The sequence below is a fragment of the Trichoderma evansii genome (genome assembly GCF_050947405.1).
Source record: "Trichoderma evansii strain SZMC 28006 chromosome Unknown GGI43scaffold_1, whole genome shotgun sequence".
Classification (NCBI taxonomy): domain Eukaryota; kingdom Fungi; phylum Ascomycota; class Sordariomycetes; order Hypocreales; family Hypocreaceae; genus Trichoderma; species Trichoderma evansii.
This window is the reverse complement of record NW_028145205.1, coordinates 2,788,418-2,805,933: the sequence shown is the minus strand read 5'-3', so window position 1 is coordinate 2,805,933 and position 17,516 is coordinate 2,788,418. Positions and strand designations below refer to the sequence as shown.

General features: G+C 49.8%; 2 protein-coding genes across 2 annotated transcripts; both read left to right on the top strand.

The window, feature by feature from the left end:
- Positions 1–12,573: 12,573 nt before the first annotated feature.
- GGI43DRAFT_378876 (NDT80/PhoG-like DNA-binding family protein) lies at positions 12,574–14,582 on the top strand (the record flags this gene model as incomplete). The annotated part of the gene is made up of 3 exons (XM_083202755.1): positions 12,574–13,415; positions 13,504–13,872; positions 13,928–14,582. 3 exons carry the CDS (start codon positions 12,574–12,576, stop codon positions 14,580–14,582), a joined length of 1,866 nt encoding a protein of 621 aa, XP_083066521.1.
- Positions 14,583–16,044: 1,462 nt separating this feature from the next.
- Positions 16,045–17,251, top strand: GGI43DRAFT_29436 (DUF2011 domain-containing protein). Its single transcript, XM_083201421.1, has 2 exons — positions 16,045–16,182; positions 16,265–17,251. The coding sequence occupies exons 1-2, from the start codon at positions 16,157–16,159 to the stop codon at positions 17,091–17,093; spliced, it is 855 nt and encodes a 284-aa protein (XP_083066520.1). The 5' UTR covers positions 16,045–16,156; the 3' UTR covers positions 17,094–17,251.
- Positions 17,252–17,516: the final 265 nt, after the last annotated feature.

Here is a 17,516-nt window from a genome sequence, read left to right as displayed (position 1 = left end):
TGTCTTAGCCATACCTCGGCGGTGCCTCTCCCCCTTCAGCAAACACTTTGTTTGCAAAGAGAAACCTGCGGCCAAGCGGCCTTGTCTCACTATGATGGTCAGGCGTTACTGGACTCGGTCTGAAACCAAGGCGGCCGACAATCATTCATCCGCTCGCCGAATGCCTGTTTCCTTTCATAGTAGCCGTGCCGTGCACAGTCTCGAACAAAAGTACATTGAAATTTGTCGTCCAAGCTTCTCAGCCGACCAGATCACTCCTGTGATGAAGCATCCATTTCACATATAAGAATAGCGCCCCACGAGTGTAGAAACATTGCAGCTACCGCTACTAGTGCCCAGGCTAGTGCCAGTACGAGCGTCGTATTACTGCTGCTAATGCTACCTCATGCGGAGTCGCAGTGCATGGGCAGGCGACTTGTATGAGAGGCAGTAGTACTATAATACTACTACGTTTTGAACACGTCCGATCGGCTACTTCGGGACGGTACAAGAGTCCGTCTTAATTTGGCAGCATGAAAGTACACTCCTTGGCAATGGGTCGGAACAAACTCCTAGAGTAGAATCATTAATACCCCGAGGAGTCGATAGCGTTCGTGAAGAGTAGCAGAATGTTGCATATGTGTGCTCTACTACGAGCAGAGCAGTTGGTACTTGTTGATGATGCCAAGTTGACACCTGATGAGGACTTGATAACGTGATGAGTGTGTGTGCATACATGCACCCGTAGTGCCATCATCCACTAGGAATAAGTGGTAGCCATGGCTTATTTCATAATGATGCGCATGCAAGAGAGATCTGACAACTGAGTGCCACTAACATCTCAGATCAACTCGTAGAATTTCGAAAGCTTGATATCAGACCGTGTATATTCTCCAGGATTGGGCCTCCCTCATCGACGTTACCGGGTTATCATATGGAACAGGTACGCCGTTCGCCGAGGTTGGTTGTTTCTGGCCGGGATATGAATTACAACAGCAACGTAGATAAATAGCTGGCATTACCCACTAACCACCGGGAATAGAGCAGATATCAAGTAGCAGATTCAATACAGACTTGTTTTGGGAGGAGCCATAGGATCTCCAGGATACTGGTCACAGGGCCATGCGACCACTTCTTGACTTACACCAGGCGTGCTGTGACAGACGTCTAATCAAGTTGCAGAAATATCACATCAGGTTGAAAATAGATGTCAAGGATGACACCGGATACACTCATAGCAGCAGCAGCAGATCCGGCTCGTGTCGCGGGGTGAGCCTACAGTGGCCGATACTACTTAGCTGCTTTCTTGCCGCATGAAGATGGGGTCGATGATCTGCTCCGTACTACTACCCCTTTGAGCAGTATAAAACAGCCACTCGTACGAGTGCTCCCGGAAGGATGGTGTAGTCCTAAGACAGGGCGATTGAGGTATTATTTCAACAGTGGGTGACATCCCGCTAGCCGGTATCTCTGGTCGCTTAGCTGGGGTATACTGCTCGGTTAGAATGAGCGTCTCGATGAATTCCTGCCGTTACTAGTGATGGCGCAAGTTGATAGACGCCCTGCGCTTATTTCATCGTATAACATGCCGAGATCAGTACAGAGTACTGTTAAATGATACACTCAGCTTATGCTGTTAGGTGAGGCGGAGGCTTTGCGGCATTCCATCTGCGCGTATGAAGTGCGTGCTTAGCGACCTGCCCCTTCTCAGCGTAGATACTGTATGTAATATGAAGGAAGGAATCAAATATTCGCGCATATCACCAAGCCAGATCGTACATGTAAAGCATAGTCAGAACTGAATCGTCAGCATTTTGGATTTCAAGCACATAACACCGCGGAACTTGATTCGGAATTTCGATGATCGGCCGCTGCGTGATATCGCCGCTCCCTAGATATTCTCTGTCTCTGTCTCTGTCCCTCTCTCTGACTTCTGGCTCGGTTGAGCACCGATATTACAGCCGACAATAGGTAAGAAGCGGCTGGCAAAGCATGCCCCTGCTAGGCATGATTCGTAAATTGATCTGGCCAATCTGGTCCATGGCAGGCTATGTGGCCGCGGCACAGATGCTTGTATCCGCGCCCACAGCTCTATTAATGCGGTAGATGCTCCACACAAGCTAAAACGAGTAGCATATCCACTTGCCACTGCTTCGAGTGCGTGCTTGTATGTTGCAAGGATTACTTCGTGGTACATACTACTTCGTAGTACCATATCCTGTAGCCTCTTCTCTTGACAAGGCATGTACTTGCGAGTCGTCCAAGCGCTACAGTGCCTTGTAGCAAGGCGACAACCTCTATCGCGGGGTTTCTGCGGGTCAAATTACAACGGCGCCTGTTCCTTACGGGGTAAGGTGGAAGCAGGGGCACCGCTGCCACCAGACCAGGAGTTTAGGCGCGTACTGGCCAACGCCGGCTGTAAGGGCCTCGGCCGCCGGTTAGTTGGCTTACAGAAGCCTCTTCACAAGCGAGACGGGCAGTCCGCCTGTCATGAACTGACCGCGGCACCGTAATCGACGCCCAGCAGTAATCTATAGGCAGGTAGTTTGTTGATTCAACCACAGGTGGGAAAGGGCTCTCCCTATTCATGGCCTCAACTGCGGGCATATGAAGAGGCAAGTTGATAGCACTAATATATAGACCCCTCTTGTAGTAGGGAATTCATCTCACGATCGCGAAGGCCATTTCGTTATAAATAAGCCTAGGGACCCCCCGTTGTTCAAGGATAGTGAATGCTTTGCAGACCAGGGATCTGCATCTTACTACCAAAGCGTCGTAGATCATTACGCCTGGGGGATGGCACCCTGTACAGTACTGCTAGTACAGAAGTAAGTATGTAGCAGTAGGCAGTTGCTACCGAATACGACATGACAAGACGACCAAAGGCCCTTTTTCTTCAGGATCTTTTGATTCAAATACCGAAGCGAACTGCAGGCTGTTTGCTAGAGTGCTGCCTTGGGAATGACGGAAACAAAGGCAGCCTTGAGCTGGATGCCGAAGGAGCAAATCAAAGCGGGCTGAACTGTTTATTTGTTCCAAACTCTCCAAAATAGCTCCGAGATGCCGACAGAGCATGTATGTATATGTCTGTACAGATATGGAGCACCATTCTTGCGTAAGATATTAGTCGTACGGGTATTACATAGTAATAGGTAGTAGATCCGGTACAGAGTACATCTCGCAGCGCTCTTCGTAGTAATAATTTGCATATAGTGGCCTCCTCCCCGTAAGCGTGCGAAGGAGCCGGTTAACTTGAGACTTCAATTCTATAGCGTCTTGCAGATGAGTAGTGAGTAAATTCGATGCATGTGTTTGTGTTCGAAAGAGGAGTAGGGGAGCCTCCAATCTTAGAGTCGCTGCTAGTGATCGAAAACCCTTGGATGCATTGTTTGACAAATGAGATTGCGTGAATGCCTTGGACGATTGTGCGTGATCTCATACATTTAAGTGGTGGGTGGTGAAGCTTGTGCTCGTACGTAGTGGCTCGTAGTAATGAGCAGCGATGGATGATGGGTTCGGCCTCCCTGGGAGTGCCGGCACAGCTCTGTGACGTCGCTAAAATGACCTCGGGCAAAAGCCGAGGGGCTAGCAATAGCATGCGTGCATGCATGGTTGTGTGAAGCATATGGAGTCGGCGCAGAGTGCTATAGAAAACGTCTTCTGGACTGTGGTTGTGCATGCTTTGCTCATAAAGCATCTGTCTTTTTGGCTTAAAACAGCAATATCATATTTGCATTTGGTACCATGGACACGGGGTGTAAGGTAGAGTGGTGGTGAGGCGCGCTGGATAGATGCAGGCACATGGTGAGGGCATCATTTGGACTCTCGAAGACACGGATCAGAGGATCCATTGAAAAAGCCAGGGAGCGAACGAAGCTCTGTCCACTTGATTTGGCGTAGCCGACAAACAAGTATACATACATGCAGTAAGGGTAGCTTGTACGAGTAAGTACTCGGCCGAAGCACCGCTTGAACTAGCTGCCCTGGCCCCTCGTCATGACCTTCTGCCATGAATATCTCCCGCTCGTGGACTGCCTGTGCCCTGTTCGTGCTTGAACGATACTTGTACATGCTTGTAGCAGAAGTACTGAGAGAGGCCACAGCAAGTGGCATGCTTCCGCGTGGGACGTCAAGGATGCCTGGTGATGGCAAAAGAGCATGGGAGTGGGGAGACGGGAAGTAACCCATCAGCCATCTTGCGCTGCTCGTTGACCATCACGATGAGAATTAGATGGGCGCCCTGGATAGTCAGATCTCCAGAACGGCCCCCAAAGAGCCCCTGATGGTTACATCGCCAGCGAGAAAAAGGCCCGGCGCAGAGCGATGAAACTTGAGATGAGGACAGGACCACGATTGGGGCTATCACTTATACGGCGTGGCTGCTGGTGGGCGCCATCGAGGCCAAGACGCTCTTTGAGCAGGACAGAGACGCAGAAAAGGCCGAGGCGAGAGACGCAGATTGGCTGACCTGCGCTTCTGCGGCCAGCCCTGCCGTCACATGGATGGCCTGAGCGCTACTGATGCCTGTCAGTGTGCGGAGCAGTTGTACTGAGTAGGATAAGGCGTGGCGCGCATGAATGAAGGCCGGAAATACTGCCTAGGATGGGTAATTAATCGTAGCTGTCCCAAAGGAGTGATGAAGAATAGAAAACGTGTCCTAAATGGAGGGGGCCTCAGCAGATTTGATTCAAGCAAGTGCTACTTCGCAGGTATCTACCTATGTAGTGCCCGCCTGGTCGGTCCTGCACTTTTTCCAGTAACCTTACATGTACCTGGTAGGTAGGATCTGTCGGCTGCCACAAGCACAAGTAGGTATACATGTCGATGCCTTGGAAGTGCCGGATGTCACGTTCTGGCAGATCTCGTGCTCCGTAGTACCTCAATTCTTAGCATCTGTGGGTGGCATCTACCTTACCCACCACCTATACTCCGTTCTGCTAGTATAACAGGGAGCTAAGTAGGTACCTACCTTAGTATTATACGACTACAGGCAAGTCCGTCCTAGGAAGCGCTACAATGGTGCTTTGTTTGTATTTAGTCTCTAGGTTCCTTGTAAGTTTAATAGAAGCATGTGCATGTGCTTTGATTCTGTTCCCGAGTTTCTCCTCTTGCTACCAGCAAAAGTACGCTGCTACTACCTCAGTAATAGGTAAGTTTGGTCGGAGCAAGTAAAGCCGCTGCGTACAATGCACCTGCGTACCTGCCATCTTAGGTAATGTCGTTTGATACTTCGTATCTACTTCGTACAGTCGTTGCGGGCTGCCAAGAGCTGATTGGCCGTGCTAAAGGTAATTTGAAGGAATTTAGCCCATAAAAAAATTCCACTAGCACTCCGTACCTGTCTAGTACTTGACCAAGTGCAGGCGTAATGCCCGCTATTGCTAACTAGCACTACTTTAACCTTGCCAGCACCTAAAAGAAGCTACAGTATGGCTGTCGGTGAGGCGATCACCCCGTAAAATGATATATGAAAGATACTACGATTGGAGTAGTAGTGTCAAAATACTATCTGCCAAGAAATATTGCTAACATGGGCGACCAGACCACTTGTGATATGCATAAAGGGCAGGAAATAGTACGGATAGGAACTAGCAGCAGCATTGTGTACAATATGCTGGAAGGGGCAGGTAGAGGAACAATACTGTAACACTAGAGACATTAAAGCTTATAAAAAGCTCGATACTATGGGTCTTTGGAGGTCCCTACTAGGAAAATAAAGAGGTACTAGCTGCCAATGCTAAGAATAAGCAGGGCAGGGCAGGGCAGGGCAGTACAGTAGTTGAATCGGACGGCAACATCAATGTTACCGCGTATGACTTTATTTCCGCAGCGCAAGCCGAGGTAGCACAAGTATGCATACAATTCCGCTCGGCAGTTGACAAACAATGTATCTACCCTGCTAGAAATGGCGCGTCCACAGTGGATCTCAACGGCGAGCCTGCCGGATGCTACTGTAGCGTGTGATAATCGATAAAGTTTTCACTGGTGCCTGCAAGGAGGTCCTACTTGTAGATGGATGGCAAATCGAACTGCGAACGGAGAGTTTTGCTTCAGGCCTCGGCGGCATCTGTTGTTGCAGACACCAACCTATGCAATTTGTGTTATACCAAAGCCAACAGCGCTGGGAAGAATGGCCCTTGGCGTGCCTAGATTTGACGAGGCCTTCGAACTCGGCGACTAATTCTGTACATCGCACCTTGTACTGGTACACACACCACGATTGATTGAGAATTCATGCACACAATGCCACGGCCCCGACTACTGTACCCTTGCGATGCCCATGTCTTTCAGTGCTCGATTTGTCGACGTGGGCTGGCTACGCTTCGACGGCCCGAAAAAATACTGAAGCCTGGAGAAGGCGCAGACGCCCTGTCCTCGTACTTTGCTGCCTTGTAAGCGACCGTGGGCGAGCATCCCCAAACCATGCTTTGCTTGCTAGGTTGATAGATAGCCATGGTGGACCGGGTCCTATATACCATATGGTGCAAGTGTGTGAATCAAGTGAGCTTCTTTCTCTGTCGGCAATGCTAGCCGACCTAAAGCTTTGAGCACATGTGTGACTTGGACTTGGCTTGCAGAGAAACCAGGCGCGCGCGGCTCCTGGGGTCATTGTAGACAACATTGCTGGCTCGAATATATTCAATATCGTACTTCGTCCTTGTACCTCGTGTGTACATGTTATATGAGTGGGTGCCTCTTGCGCCCACACCAGCATGGCCGCTCCACCCATCACCTGAAAGTTCTCTGAGACCCAGAGCAAGGCGCGGCTGTCAACTCCACCTCCATTTAGGTGGGGGCGAAAGACTAGGCCGTGCGAGGGCTAGCGTTCTGCCGTCAAAAACACTTGAAATATAACCGCAGACACTCCGTGCTCGTGCATATGCAGGCGTCGAAATCAAGGCCCTTGGTGGCTTGGCTGGCTCTAGGACATGGCTTTGACGGGGTACCTGCCTTACGGGGCGCGCGGGACGAGTGCCTACAGGGGCTCAGAGGCGCAGGGGCACGTAAAAGAGACAAAGCTGGTGGACCCAGAAACTTTGAGGTGCCTTCAGCGGGCTTGCGCCGTACACCACCAGATTCTGATCACCAGCTTCAGCGGCGGCGTGCCGAAGCCACAGGCGGCGCAGGAGATTCCTGCACCGACACGGCCCACCACGGAGAGGTGCCGCTGAGCAGTATTTCTGTGTCGGCTTGAAGGGAGCGGGAGAACGGAGAATTAGGTGGGTGGTAAGCTGAAGGGCCGCCTGTAGTGAAATTCGGGCAGGCGTAGATTCGCCATGTTGCGTCGCCCATGCTTGTAAGAATAAGGTATGAGCATCTCCGTCTCTCTGCTGTGTTCGGAATACTGTCACGCAAATGCATGTTAGTAAGCACCAACGTATTTTCAGCCTCACATTCACTTCAGATACTCAACATAGTGGTGCCCTGTATGTTCCGGCGATAAGGCTCTGCGGGCGAGTGCAAACTCGAAGGAGCAGAGATAAGGGACAAGTTGGTTGAAGCCGGGGCGTGCTGCCTTAGCACCGAGGCATCCACTTTTTGTAGGTCAAGAACTCCAAGGCTTCAACCAGTGTTAAGCAAACTTGCGTGAGAGCAGCCCAGAGCATGGAATACACTACAGGTACAATCTAATCGGCACTGAGGCGCCTGAATTGCCTTGAAACGCTAACTGACATGTCAAAGAGACAGGCAGTCCACTAATGACTTGGGACCTAGCGCACGGAGGTATCCGGCAACTGTCACATACTAGGTAGTACAGGGCACCTTGTCCTTGTGTCGTGCTGGTTAGATTCAAAACCTCCAACTTACCTTGGGTCATATCTATCCGGTGTCTCTACTGTATAGCCAAAAGTCAATACTGATCCATTTACGTCCTCTCTTTTTGGCTCCGATTCTTATGCCAACGTCACTAGTCACACGGCTTTATCACGGGGACCCGGGTTATTGCCAGCATGGGGCTCATTGATTTCATCCCCTCACGGCTAAACTTGGCATGTCTAGATCGTGCGCTACCCCAGTTAACTGCAGACGAACCAGAGCACGGAAGACGGTGTTGAGATGAAGAAAGAGGAGCCGTGGAAGAGATAGGAAAAGAGATGGAAAACAGGTCGCACCAGGGTGTCTCGTACAACGGCGTTCGAGGACCTTGCCTCTGCTTTCTTCTTCTTTGTGTCCATGTCTGTCTTGTCATCCGCCGCTGCAGTGGGGCTGCAGCCGAGTGATCACTGATGATGACCCCAAGGCCAGATCGACGGCTAGAGCCCACAGAGTCCACTCTTGGCAGACTCTTGTCTCTTTGTCTTAAGGACGCCCTGCGTGAACTTCCACATTTGGTCAGCGCGGACAACCGCCTCCGCATTGTCTTGAGGCCTTTGTCTGCACCTCTACGCCACCTTTCTGGCAAATTTCTAGGACGGTGGCTGCGGCGGGCAAATCACGAGAGAGGGATGATCCGAATACTAGCAAACTAGGAGGGCACGGCACTGGGGGGGGGCACCAGACCGAGAGTAGGCTGCTTGTACGGCATTTCTACCTTTAGTTGCCTTCGTTCGACGCGATTCCTCAACATATCCTCGGAGATGGTGGCAACAATGGCACTCGCTGGTAGTGCCTCATATTTTCCTGGTGGTCTTTCTCTTGGCGGCAACAGCCTTGTCGCCTCGCTAGCTTGCGACTTGTGTCTTTGTTTGTGATGAATATCTCTTTGCCGCGCTGTTTACGCACACACATATGCGCACACACGCACAAACGCAGGTCTCTCATCACCTCGCTATCTCTCGCACATTTCCAAGGTATGACAAAGTTCTGCTTTCATCATATCACCCAATATGTCTTTGGATGCATGTACGATTTTTTCCGGAACAAATTTCCTTCAGATACGGCACTTTGTGGCTCCGCCTTTATTAGAAACATGGACGAGTATCGCTTTGTTTCCTCCTCCCTGCGATAGGCTACAGCTCGTCCATGCAAGCATGGCGTAGCACTCCATACTGGACAAGCATTCGAATGTATGCTTGTTCCCCAGAGGCTGATTATTGATATTCGTGGGTCGCGATTTCCCGCAGATACTATCAGTCAACCAAGCTTCAGCCCATCACGGATGCAAACAGGCCATGACGAGGCGTGGCCTTGGTCCCATGCCCATTCCCCACCATCACCCGTTTCAAACCCACCCATCCTCTTCGTGATCCCTCCAATAATGCTAGTACGAGTATTGCTACAGGTACTTTGCACACGTTGTTTTTTCCGACAACGCCTTCGACGCCCCCTCGCCCCCCCTTGGCTTTGGATGAATGGAGCTGGTGCTGAGAGTGGTATCTGTTGCATAGCAATGGCCTGCTAGCAGACGGCAGTCGTGTTTGAGCCGCCGGTTGCTCGTCAGTGCCGCCACGAGATCATCTTACAACCTGCCTTTTTACCCGCTTGATACGCTTTGATCGGACGAACATTAGTACACGATGGTGATTGGGTCACCAAATCAAATTGCTATAGGTATGGAGTATGGAATACAGGCACTTGTTTAAGTATGTATACACCCTACAGAGCACGATGCTAACCCCCTTGTTGCCTACCCCGGTCATTGCCGCCTCCTATCTTGACGGGGAGATTCGGCGCACATGGAACGAAATCGTCGAATAGCACTGGGTCTTCCTCTCTCTCCTCGCTACAGCCCTTTTATTTGAGTTTGCTTTTCCCACGTTTGGTGTACAAGTAAAGCGCCAATAACTGCGAGAGACCAAGACGCAGTGATCTTTCGCGGATAATACGCAGAGGGGCTATCCACCACCTTTACCCACCACCTCCATGCTGCCAATCGGCCGATTTCAAGCCCGCTTCTCGCATCTTTTTTAAGGTAAGCACAATCAGTGCTAGCGTATACTCTTGAAGCCAGCGTACAAACGAGTACAATGGAAAGATGCGTTAGGTACATGTACTAGTCAAGCGGTAGACAGATTAGGAACTGAGCCTGAGAGCCTTGCGAATATAGTGAGTCTCTCAGTCTCTCAGTCTCTCTCATTTCTCTTCCTACTTAATCACCGTCTTCTTAACTACAGCTACCTGTCTCTTCCCCTGCCGCTATCTTCTACTTGTATAAACGAGAACAAGGACAGAGGTGTAGGATCCTTCTTGCGGTCCCGTTTATTTTGGCCATCGCTTGTGAGTAGGTATATACACACTTATCATCATGAGCAGTACATAGCTTATTTGGAGGTCCCTGTAGCTTATTATTGCTACTGTCCTCTGGACCGCGCCACTCTTGTACTTGTGCTATACCTTCTCCCCTCTGGTCAGGGATCCTCGTTGAGAGACGCCTCCACTAGCACCCCTGCAAGTGGCTCCTTAGACCGGCCTCTTGTCTTGTCTTGTCCTGTCCTGTCTTGCCTCGTCTTAACTTCTCGCGCGGCTGCCCTACCTGGTCGCATTTTAATATTGCGGAGTAGTCCTCTCTTGTCTTTGCACATGGCTGTCTGCGTCTTGGCTCGAGACCGGTGGTTGTCCGTGAAGTACTCTCTGTACGAAGCAAGGAGCAGCGCCGTGATCCCTAGTCAATGAGAGACATTTTGCGTCTTACTCGCCCGCCTCCACCAGCGTCTTCTAGAAACCACTCAATTAACCCGGATTAACCTTGGCTTCGGAGTATTCTGCCTCTGACTGCACAAGCACCAATACTGGTTCGCTAGGTTCCGGAGCGCATCCTTCAGCGGCTTATGAGAATCTCGTCTTTTGAGATGAGCAGGGCGCTCTCGACGAGACCCTAGCTCGTCAACTTAGCTTTTCTACCATGCCGAGCCGGGTAACGACCGTGTACAGTATACAGGTCGCTGCGCCGGTCATCAGCACCCCTGGTGCACGTCTCGGCAGAACCGTCTCCACGCCCACCACTCGGTATATGCAAAGGCTAGTGGGCCTTTTTTGGGTAGTAGTAGTAGAGGAAGAGAGAAATCTCATACGAAGGACGCTCTGAACGCGTACTGGTGAGATTGATGGGCGCCCACGTTTACTCCGTACATGCAATACCTACCACACGTTACAATAACACGCGAATTACTACCACGATACATGCCATCGAGTGCTAGCAGGGTTAGCATGGACCATCAACAAAAAGCCCCCGAATGCGCCTACAGGTTTGTCTTTTTTTTTTTTTGCTGTATTTCGTACCTTTAGCAAAATAGAACGGACACTGTCAGGAAGAAGGGGGCGTGTACTATGAAACAGGCACTTTTATCTCGAAATAAGGGAGAATCAAGCTTGGCTTTTGATCAACGGTAGAATCATCGCTCGGCCTTTTTTTTCGGCCTTTGTTCTTAATTTCCTCTCATGGCCCTCCGCTAATATGACCTAACTTGTGTATTGTGTCCTCGGGCGCATTGGGAGATTGGTTTGGAACGCCACTCGACAAGAGTTTTGCGCATGTCTCGCGTCGCACGGAGATACGGCCCATCAGCGATTACAAAGAGGAGAAGGGTTACAAAAAGCGATCAGTATTCTACCCACTTCTCGGGCCTCATCTCTTGACAGAGGAACAAAGCAAAAAAAGAAAGAGATCAGAGGCTGCATAAACAGGTAATAATGAGGCATCAAAGCAAAGGAACCAAAGACCAAAAAAAAATCAAAAATACCCACCCACACACCCCCTGGATATGATAAACGAATGAAATGGGTAAAAAAGGCCGACGACGATGCTTGTGCTTTCTAGCATGAATTTCAGGCATGCACTGCTTGCCCACCGGACGTCAGTCCAAAGACTTGCAGGGAATCCCGGGGATCCCCTTCAAGCGTCTGATGAACGAGATCCGAGTTTGACCCCTCTCATTGCCGCGACATACCCCCCCCGTCCTCCTTCCAAGAATGGTTGCATGCATGGGTACTTAATGGGCTATTTTCTTGCAAGTCCACTGCGCCTGGCTGGCGCTTGTGTCAAAGAGTCCGAATCATTATCCCACTTAGCCTCACTCGAGTCCTTTTGCTTGTGAAGAGAGCATGGGTCTTAGTCCGGAGTGGACCAGCGTCCCTGGGGCCTCTCCGTAGAGAGAAGGCCATATTAGGTCCCGTACTGGGGTGCAAGGCGGCGGCCCTCACCGGAAGTGCCTGCCCGCAAGCCCGCTCTGCCCATCGAGAGCTGTTTTTATAGACACACACATGCGCGCACACACACGCACGCATACATCCATCCATACATATACTCGGTTGTGAGTAATAATAGGATCGATATCCCACTCCCGGTCCAGTGCCGGGCCTTTTAAATCTACCAACCACTCCCCTCCATCATCTGCCGTCAATCTATTATTCATATATGGATCTGCCTCTTGTTTATCATCCTTTATATCCTGTTCTCTTCTCAACTTCATCCTTCATCCTTCATTCAAATCTATCGCTGTACACCTGTCTCTCTTTGAAGGAGTTGTGAAGCAGTTTGCTCTCGAGTGGCGAACTATCAAGAGCCATCTCACTCACTTGATCCTTCATCCACCGCGACATCAGCCCCTGAGCTCTATCATTCAGCGTAGCAAGACTCATTACGGTTTCCTCGGCGAGCGTAAAAGCAAAGAGGGATATGCGCTCATGATGACAGCAACGGCATATCCAGTAACCATGTCAGACCTCAGAGGAGAGCCTGCCCATTCGAATTTCTGGTCCACCTACAACGGTTCCGCTCACTTGGCCAACAGGATCGGCACAGCAACAATGGACTCTGGGTTTCATAGCTCAGCTTCGGCGTCCCCTCTTCCAGGGCGTCCTCGCAGTGGCCATGACCAGTCCTACCCCTATGGACGGTATCCTCAAGAAGATTCTGTTGCGTATGACCGCCACTCCCAATCGAGCCTGTCCGCTCAGCATAGCTACCCCAGCCTCAAGAGGCCCTTCTCGCAAACTGAACCGGCCGCATATCAGGAAATCGTTCAGGACTTGCGGGATGACGGCTCTCGATTGACAGTGAATCAAGATCACAAATTGTTGGCTTTTCGGCGAACCCAGGATAAGCATACCATTGTGGATCAACAAGGCCGAATGCAGCAACTAGAACTATCCGCCCAGCTTCATGGCATGTTCTTTCTTTCTGAGATGCCATCGACTGCCAGCGACGGAACTTCCTTACAGCCCGAGTTAACCTGCTACCGAAGGAACCTGTTCCAAATTAGTGGTTCTTTGATCACCCCCAGAGGGCAACTCTCTGTTGTCAACGAGAGCAACGAGACCCTTCTGGTGACAAGCATGGAGGTCGCCATATCTGCTATTGAATCTGTTGATGGCAATCCCGTCCGCCTTATCGTCATTCCATGGAAAACTCCTCCACCTAATGCCCCTGAAATTAACCAAAGCCCGGATCAAGAACCTGCCGCACTTCCTTTGATTCCTTTCCAAGATGATGGATCTGAGCCTGAAGGAGACTATGCTGTCTATCCTATTGGTTGGCGTCGACTCCAGTTTAGGATGTATGTTTATTTGCCTCCTAACTTCTCACCGAAGCCCTGTTTCCCTCATTTTTTCATCTTTGAACAAAGATCTGACTTTAGGTAACAGTGCTACTGCAAACAACGGTCGACGAAAGGAGCTTCAACAGCACTTTGTGCTTCACCTTAAAGTGTTTGGAACCTTGTCTGACAACTCCAAGGTTGTCTTGACAGAATCCACCACTGCCCCAGTTGTAGTGCGCGGCCGCAGCCCGCGCAATTTCCAAGCCCGCAGAGAGATTCCTCTGCTGGGGTCAAGCGCTGGCTCAAGGGGCCAAGCCTTGGTAGAAACAGGCCTGGGAGTTGTCGCTGGCGCATTAAGTGTAAAGCCACAGGAGCTCAAGAGAAGTGTGGATTTACAAGTACCACGCTCGAACTTTACCTTTAGCGCTCCCAAAGTACCCGGAAGTGGACAGCTGGGTTCAATGAGACCTACTAAGTAAGTTCTAAAACGCGACTGGCTTATCGCCCGAGTGAGCTAACAGAATTTCAAGCCCATATCCAACTTGGAGTGCTAGTAGCAGCAACACTTCTATCTCTCAAGTCGCCTCGTCTGGCCCAGGAAGCTACTCAACGGCGACTATGGGTGCCGATACGTATTCTAAAGTTTCCATGCCTACCGCGTCGACCTTTGCCTCGGATCCCCAGGAGCTGCCACTTCAGTCAACGATATCATCCTTGCCACTTGAGCAGCAGCCATCTGCTCGTGGTCAGTATACTTATGTACAACAACAAACTTCCGGATCTCAGTTGTCAACCAGCACACCAGCAGTGAGCGGTCAGGATAGCGCTTTGAGCATCCCAAGATACGTTGAGAACGGCCGACCAAACAAGAGTCCAAGACACAGTGGCCAGCAGTCTGTTCATGCTACCAACTCCGTAAACAACAGCGAATCTCCCGAGTACCGGTACGGATCTACGACGCAAGGATCAACCTCTTCAAGGGAATACTATCCATCATCACAAGCCTGGTCTACCACAGTCGCCGGCGAGAATAGCTCCACTACAGCTTATACCACAACTGATGCGAGACCATATCCATTCTCCCACGACTCCTATAAGGCGGGAGCAACAACTGGATCTTCGGCGAAACCTGAATCTCGCGGGTCGTTTGAGCCCATGCATAATTATTCATGGACTGCAAGCTAGGAACTTGCAGCATGATGATTAGGTGTGAGGCGGTTTCGGCTGGTTACTATGGAGTATTATTTGTTTTTACTTCTCGATTCTTTTGGCTGTAAATTACTAGGGATCTATATTTATTCAGGATGGACTGGGACATATGTGCAATGACACTTTGATTCTGAGGCGCAAATAGGCAACAAATGCTACGGAGGCTTTCTTTCACGGATTTATCTATGCTTACCTATGTACATATGTGCATATATACATACACATATATACAGATACACAGATACACATGCGTGTTAAGTGTTTGTGTAGGTGCATGTGTGTATATATATTTGAATATTTAGGCAAACATTTGGATTTTGGATGGGCAGTTGGTTGGAAAGGTGGCTAAAAATATGATTAATCTGTTATGGTGTTAAGGTCAAACTTGGTTATTGGGTCCATTGGTACAAAGCTTTGGTTCAGGTACTTGACAATACTAAGATACCATGATGGCGAGTTGAGATGGGCTGATAGTTGATTTTGATTGTTTCTTTTTCTGTTAGCGAGATGAGCACTTTTCTTGAGGAATTTTGATTGGGCGACAATAGGTTGTACACGAGATACCTGCCAACGGCACTTTTGTCGAATGACAAATTATGTGATGCATTATTCGAAGTGATTGCAGTCATCAAGCACCTTGGTTAAATCAGGGGGAAAAGAGAAAGAGCAATAAAGCCACCCCAAAAAAGCCTCTCTCTATTCTGTACCTTGGTTAATTTGCGTGAATTGTCTACTACTGCACGCTCTATGCAGGGCTGCATGAGATGTGACCCTAGGCTAATATAAACATGTGTGTTGCGTAGCATGCAGAACTGGCAAGGCTCAGTTGCTTACTCCTTTCGAGCGACGGCATGGTATTGGAGAGGATAAATTCAAAATAGATTAAAAAACGGATTATGTCAAAGTTCTCTTCTCTTTTTTTTTGCTGCTCCTACGTTGGTTTCCGGGCGTGGGGGCCAAAGATGAGTATTCCTGGCCACATTCCCTTGTAAGCTGGGAGTCTTGCTGACTGTTTCCTGTTTTTGTGACTGTTGGGGAGAATTACGGGGTCTTGATCCAGGTCCCAGAAAGATTGGAGCTGAATCTAAACATAGATACGAAAGAAGTTGGATGTGTACAGAATGCTGCGTGGAGTGCTTAATTGCTGCCATATACGAAGTACAGCGATGCGAGGTATTGATATAGGTGTGGTGTCTTTGTGTGTGGGTCTTAGTACTCCGTACAAGGTACGCTGAAGGCTGTACTTTACATGGCAGCGTACAAGGTACCTGGGTACACGGCACCCAAGCTTGATAAGATAAGCCAACATTCAAGGACAGCGACATATTTCCATCTGCAGCCTCGTTTTACGTTGGTTTGCATTTAATTAAGGCGTTGACATTTTGCCGAGGCGGGAGGCTAATTGAATTATACCTATTTGTTTCATCTCATTTTATTTTTGGATCTTCGTATCTTATATCAGTCGATTGAGCACGTCTAAATTTAGCAGACTCGGGATTAGACGGAAAGGAAAAAAAACTTTTGCCTTGACATACTGGAAACAAGCCACCATGTTTGAGGTCCCCGATGCGAAGAGGTATGAGCTGCTTTCTTCTCTCTCCTCCTGCCGCTTGACTACTTGCCTATTTTAGATGTTTTGAGGCTAATTAGTCAAATAGAGTTCGCCGAGAAGACCTGCAGGCATCAGATGAGTCCTCATGGAGTGAGAGCGAAGCAGATGCCGAGCTGGAGGCACGGCTCAATGCGCAAATCGCCAAGTCCCTTGGGCTAGATGAGAGTGCTTTCCGTGCACCGAAGCCCCAGATTACCCTGCCAATTGTCACAAAACCTCAGATGCATGTAAAGAAGGAAGATGAAGAGCTCAGTTCCGATGAAGAAAGTGAGCCAAAGACACCTGCTGAGGGTTCTCCAGCCAAAGAAGACGAGGATGAGGTTTATGCTTTCCGGCTATTCAGCGCGGCTGGTCCGGCGCCGCAAGTTGTTCTTGAAAATACGAACAGAGTCGTAGAAGGCAAAATGATTAGGGGGCGGCCATTATCATACTACCTGGTCACGGATTTGTCGCCTGAGAAGAAGCAGCAATATGAGATGGCAGCCGTGAGCGGCGAAGACGTCATTGAGCGATCGAAAGTGAGGGCGTGGGGCCTTGAGCTCCCCTGGAGAGTCACAAACATCAAAGTAACCCGGAAAGCTGGCAGACGAGAAGGAGAAGCCGTGGCTCATGTCGAGGATGACCAGCCAACGAAGAGGAAACGGCCGGGGAAGAAGCGTAGAACCGCGATGAGGATCAAGGCGAGGGCAAAGGCGCAGGCTGAGGAAGCGGCGAAGCAGAAGATGGCTGAGAAGGAGGAGCATGTCAAGGATAAGAAGAAGAGAATGAATCGGCTGAAAAAGTTGAGAAGGCGGGCGAAGAAGAAGACTGAGAAAGGGGGAGGTGATGAGGCTGGCGGTGAATCGGACGAGGACATGTCTGATGCAGAAGAGTAAGAGGAGCGAAACACTTGTATATATAAGTAGTGCACATAAAAATAATTGGTACATATTTTCAATCACTATCAAGTTATGAGGCTTTTCCCTAGCCGATTCTTTCCCTAGCTGATATTATAAGATATCCTTGGACAACCTATGTGAGCGCTATACAGCAAACCATGGGACATTTCGCCATGTGTTGTTGTAGCGCGGGCCCGCCCAGTCTCAGCAAGCAGTACCGCAGTACCTCGGGGGACATGAGGGGTCGCCCAGCCAATTGGCGTTGCGCTGAGAGCTCCAAACAAGCGCCCCTCCAGTTAAGCACCACCTTATCAGAAAGCTCCAAAGCCATCTGATCCTGGAGCTGCAGCACATCATCGTCATTTGCACATGACCGGCATCAACACACGATAGCATCTGCCCAGCGAGCATCTTTCTATT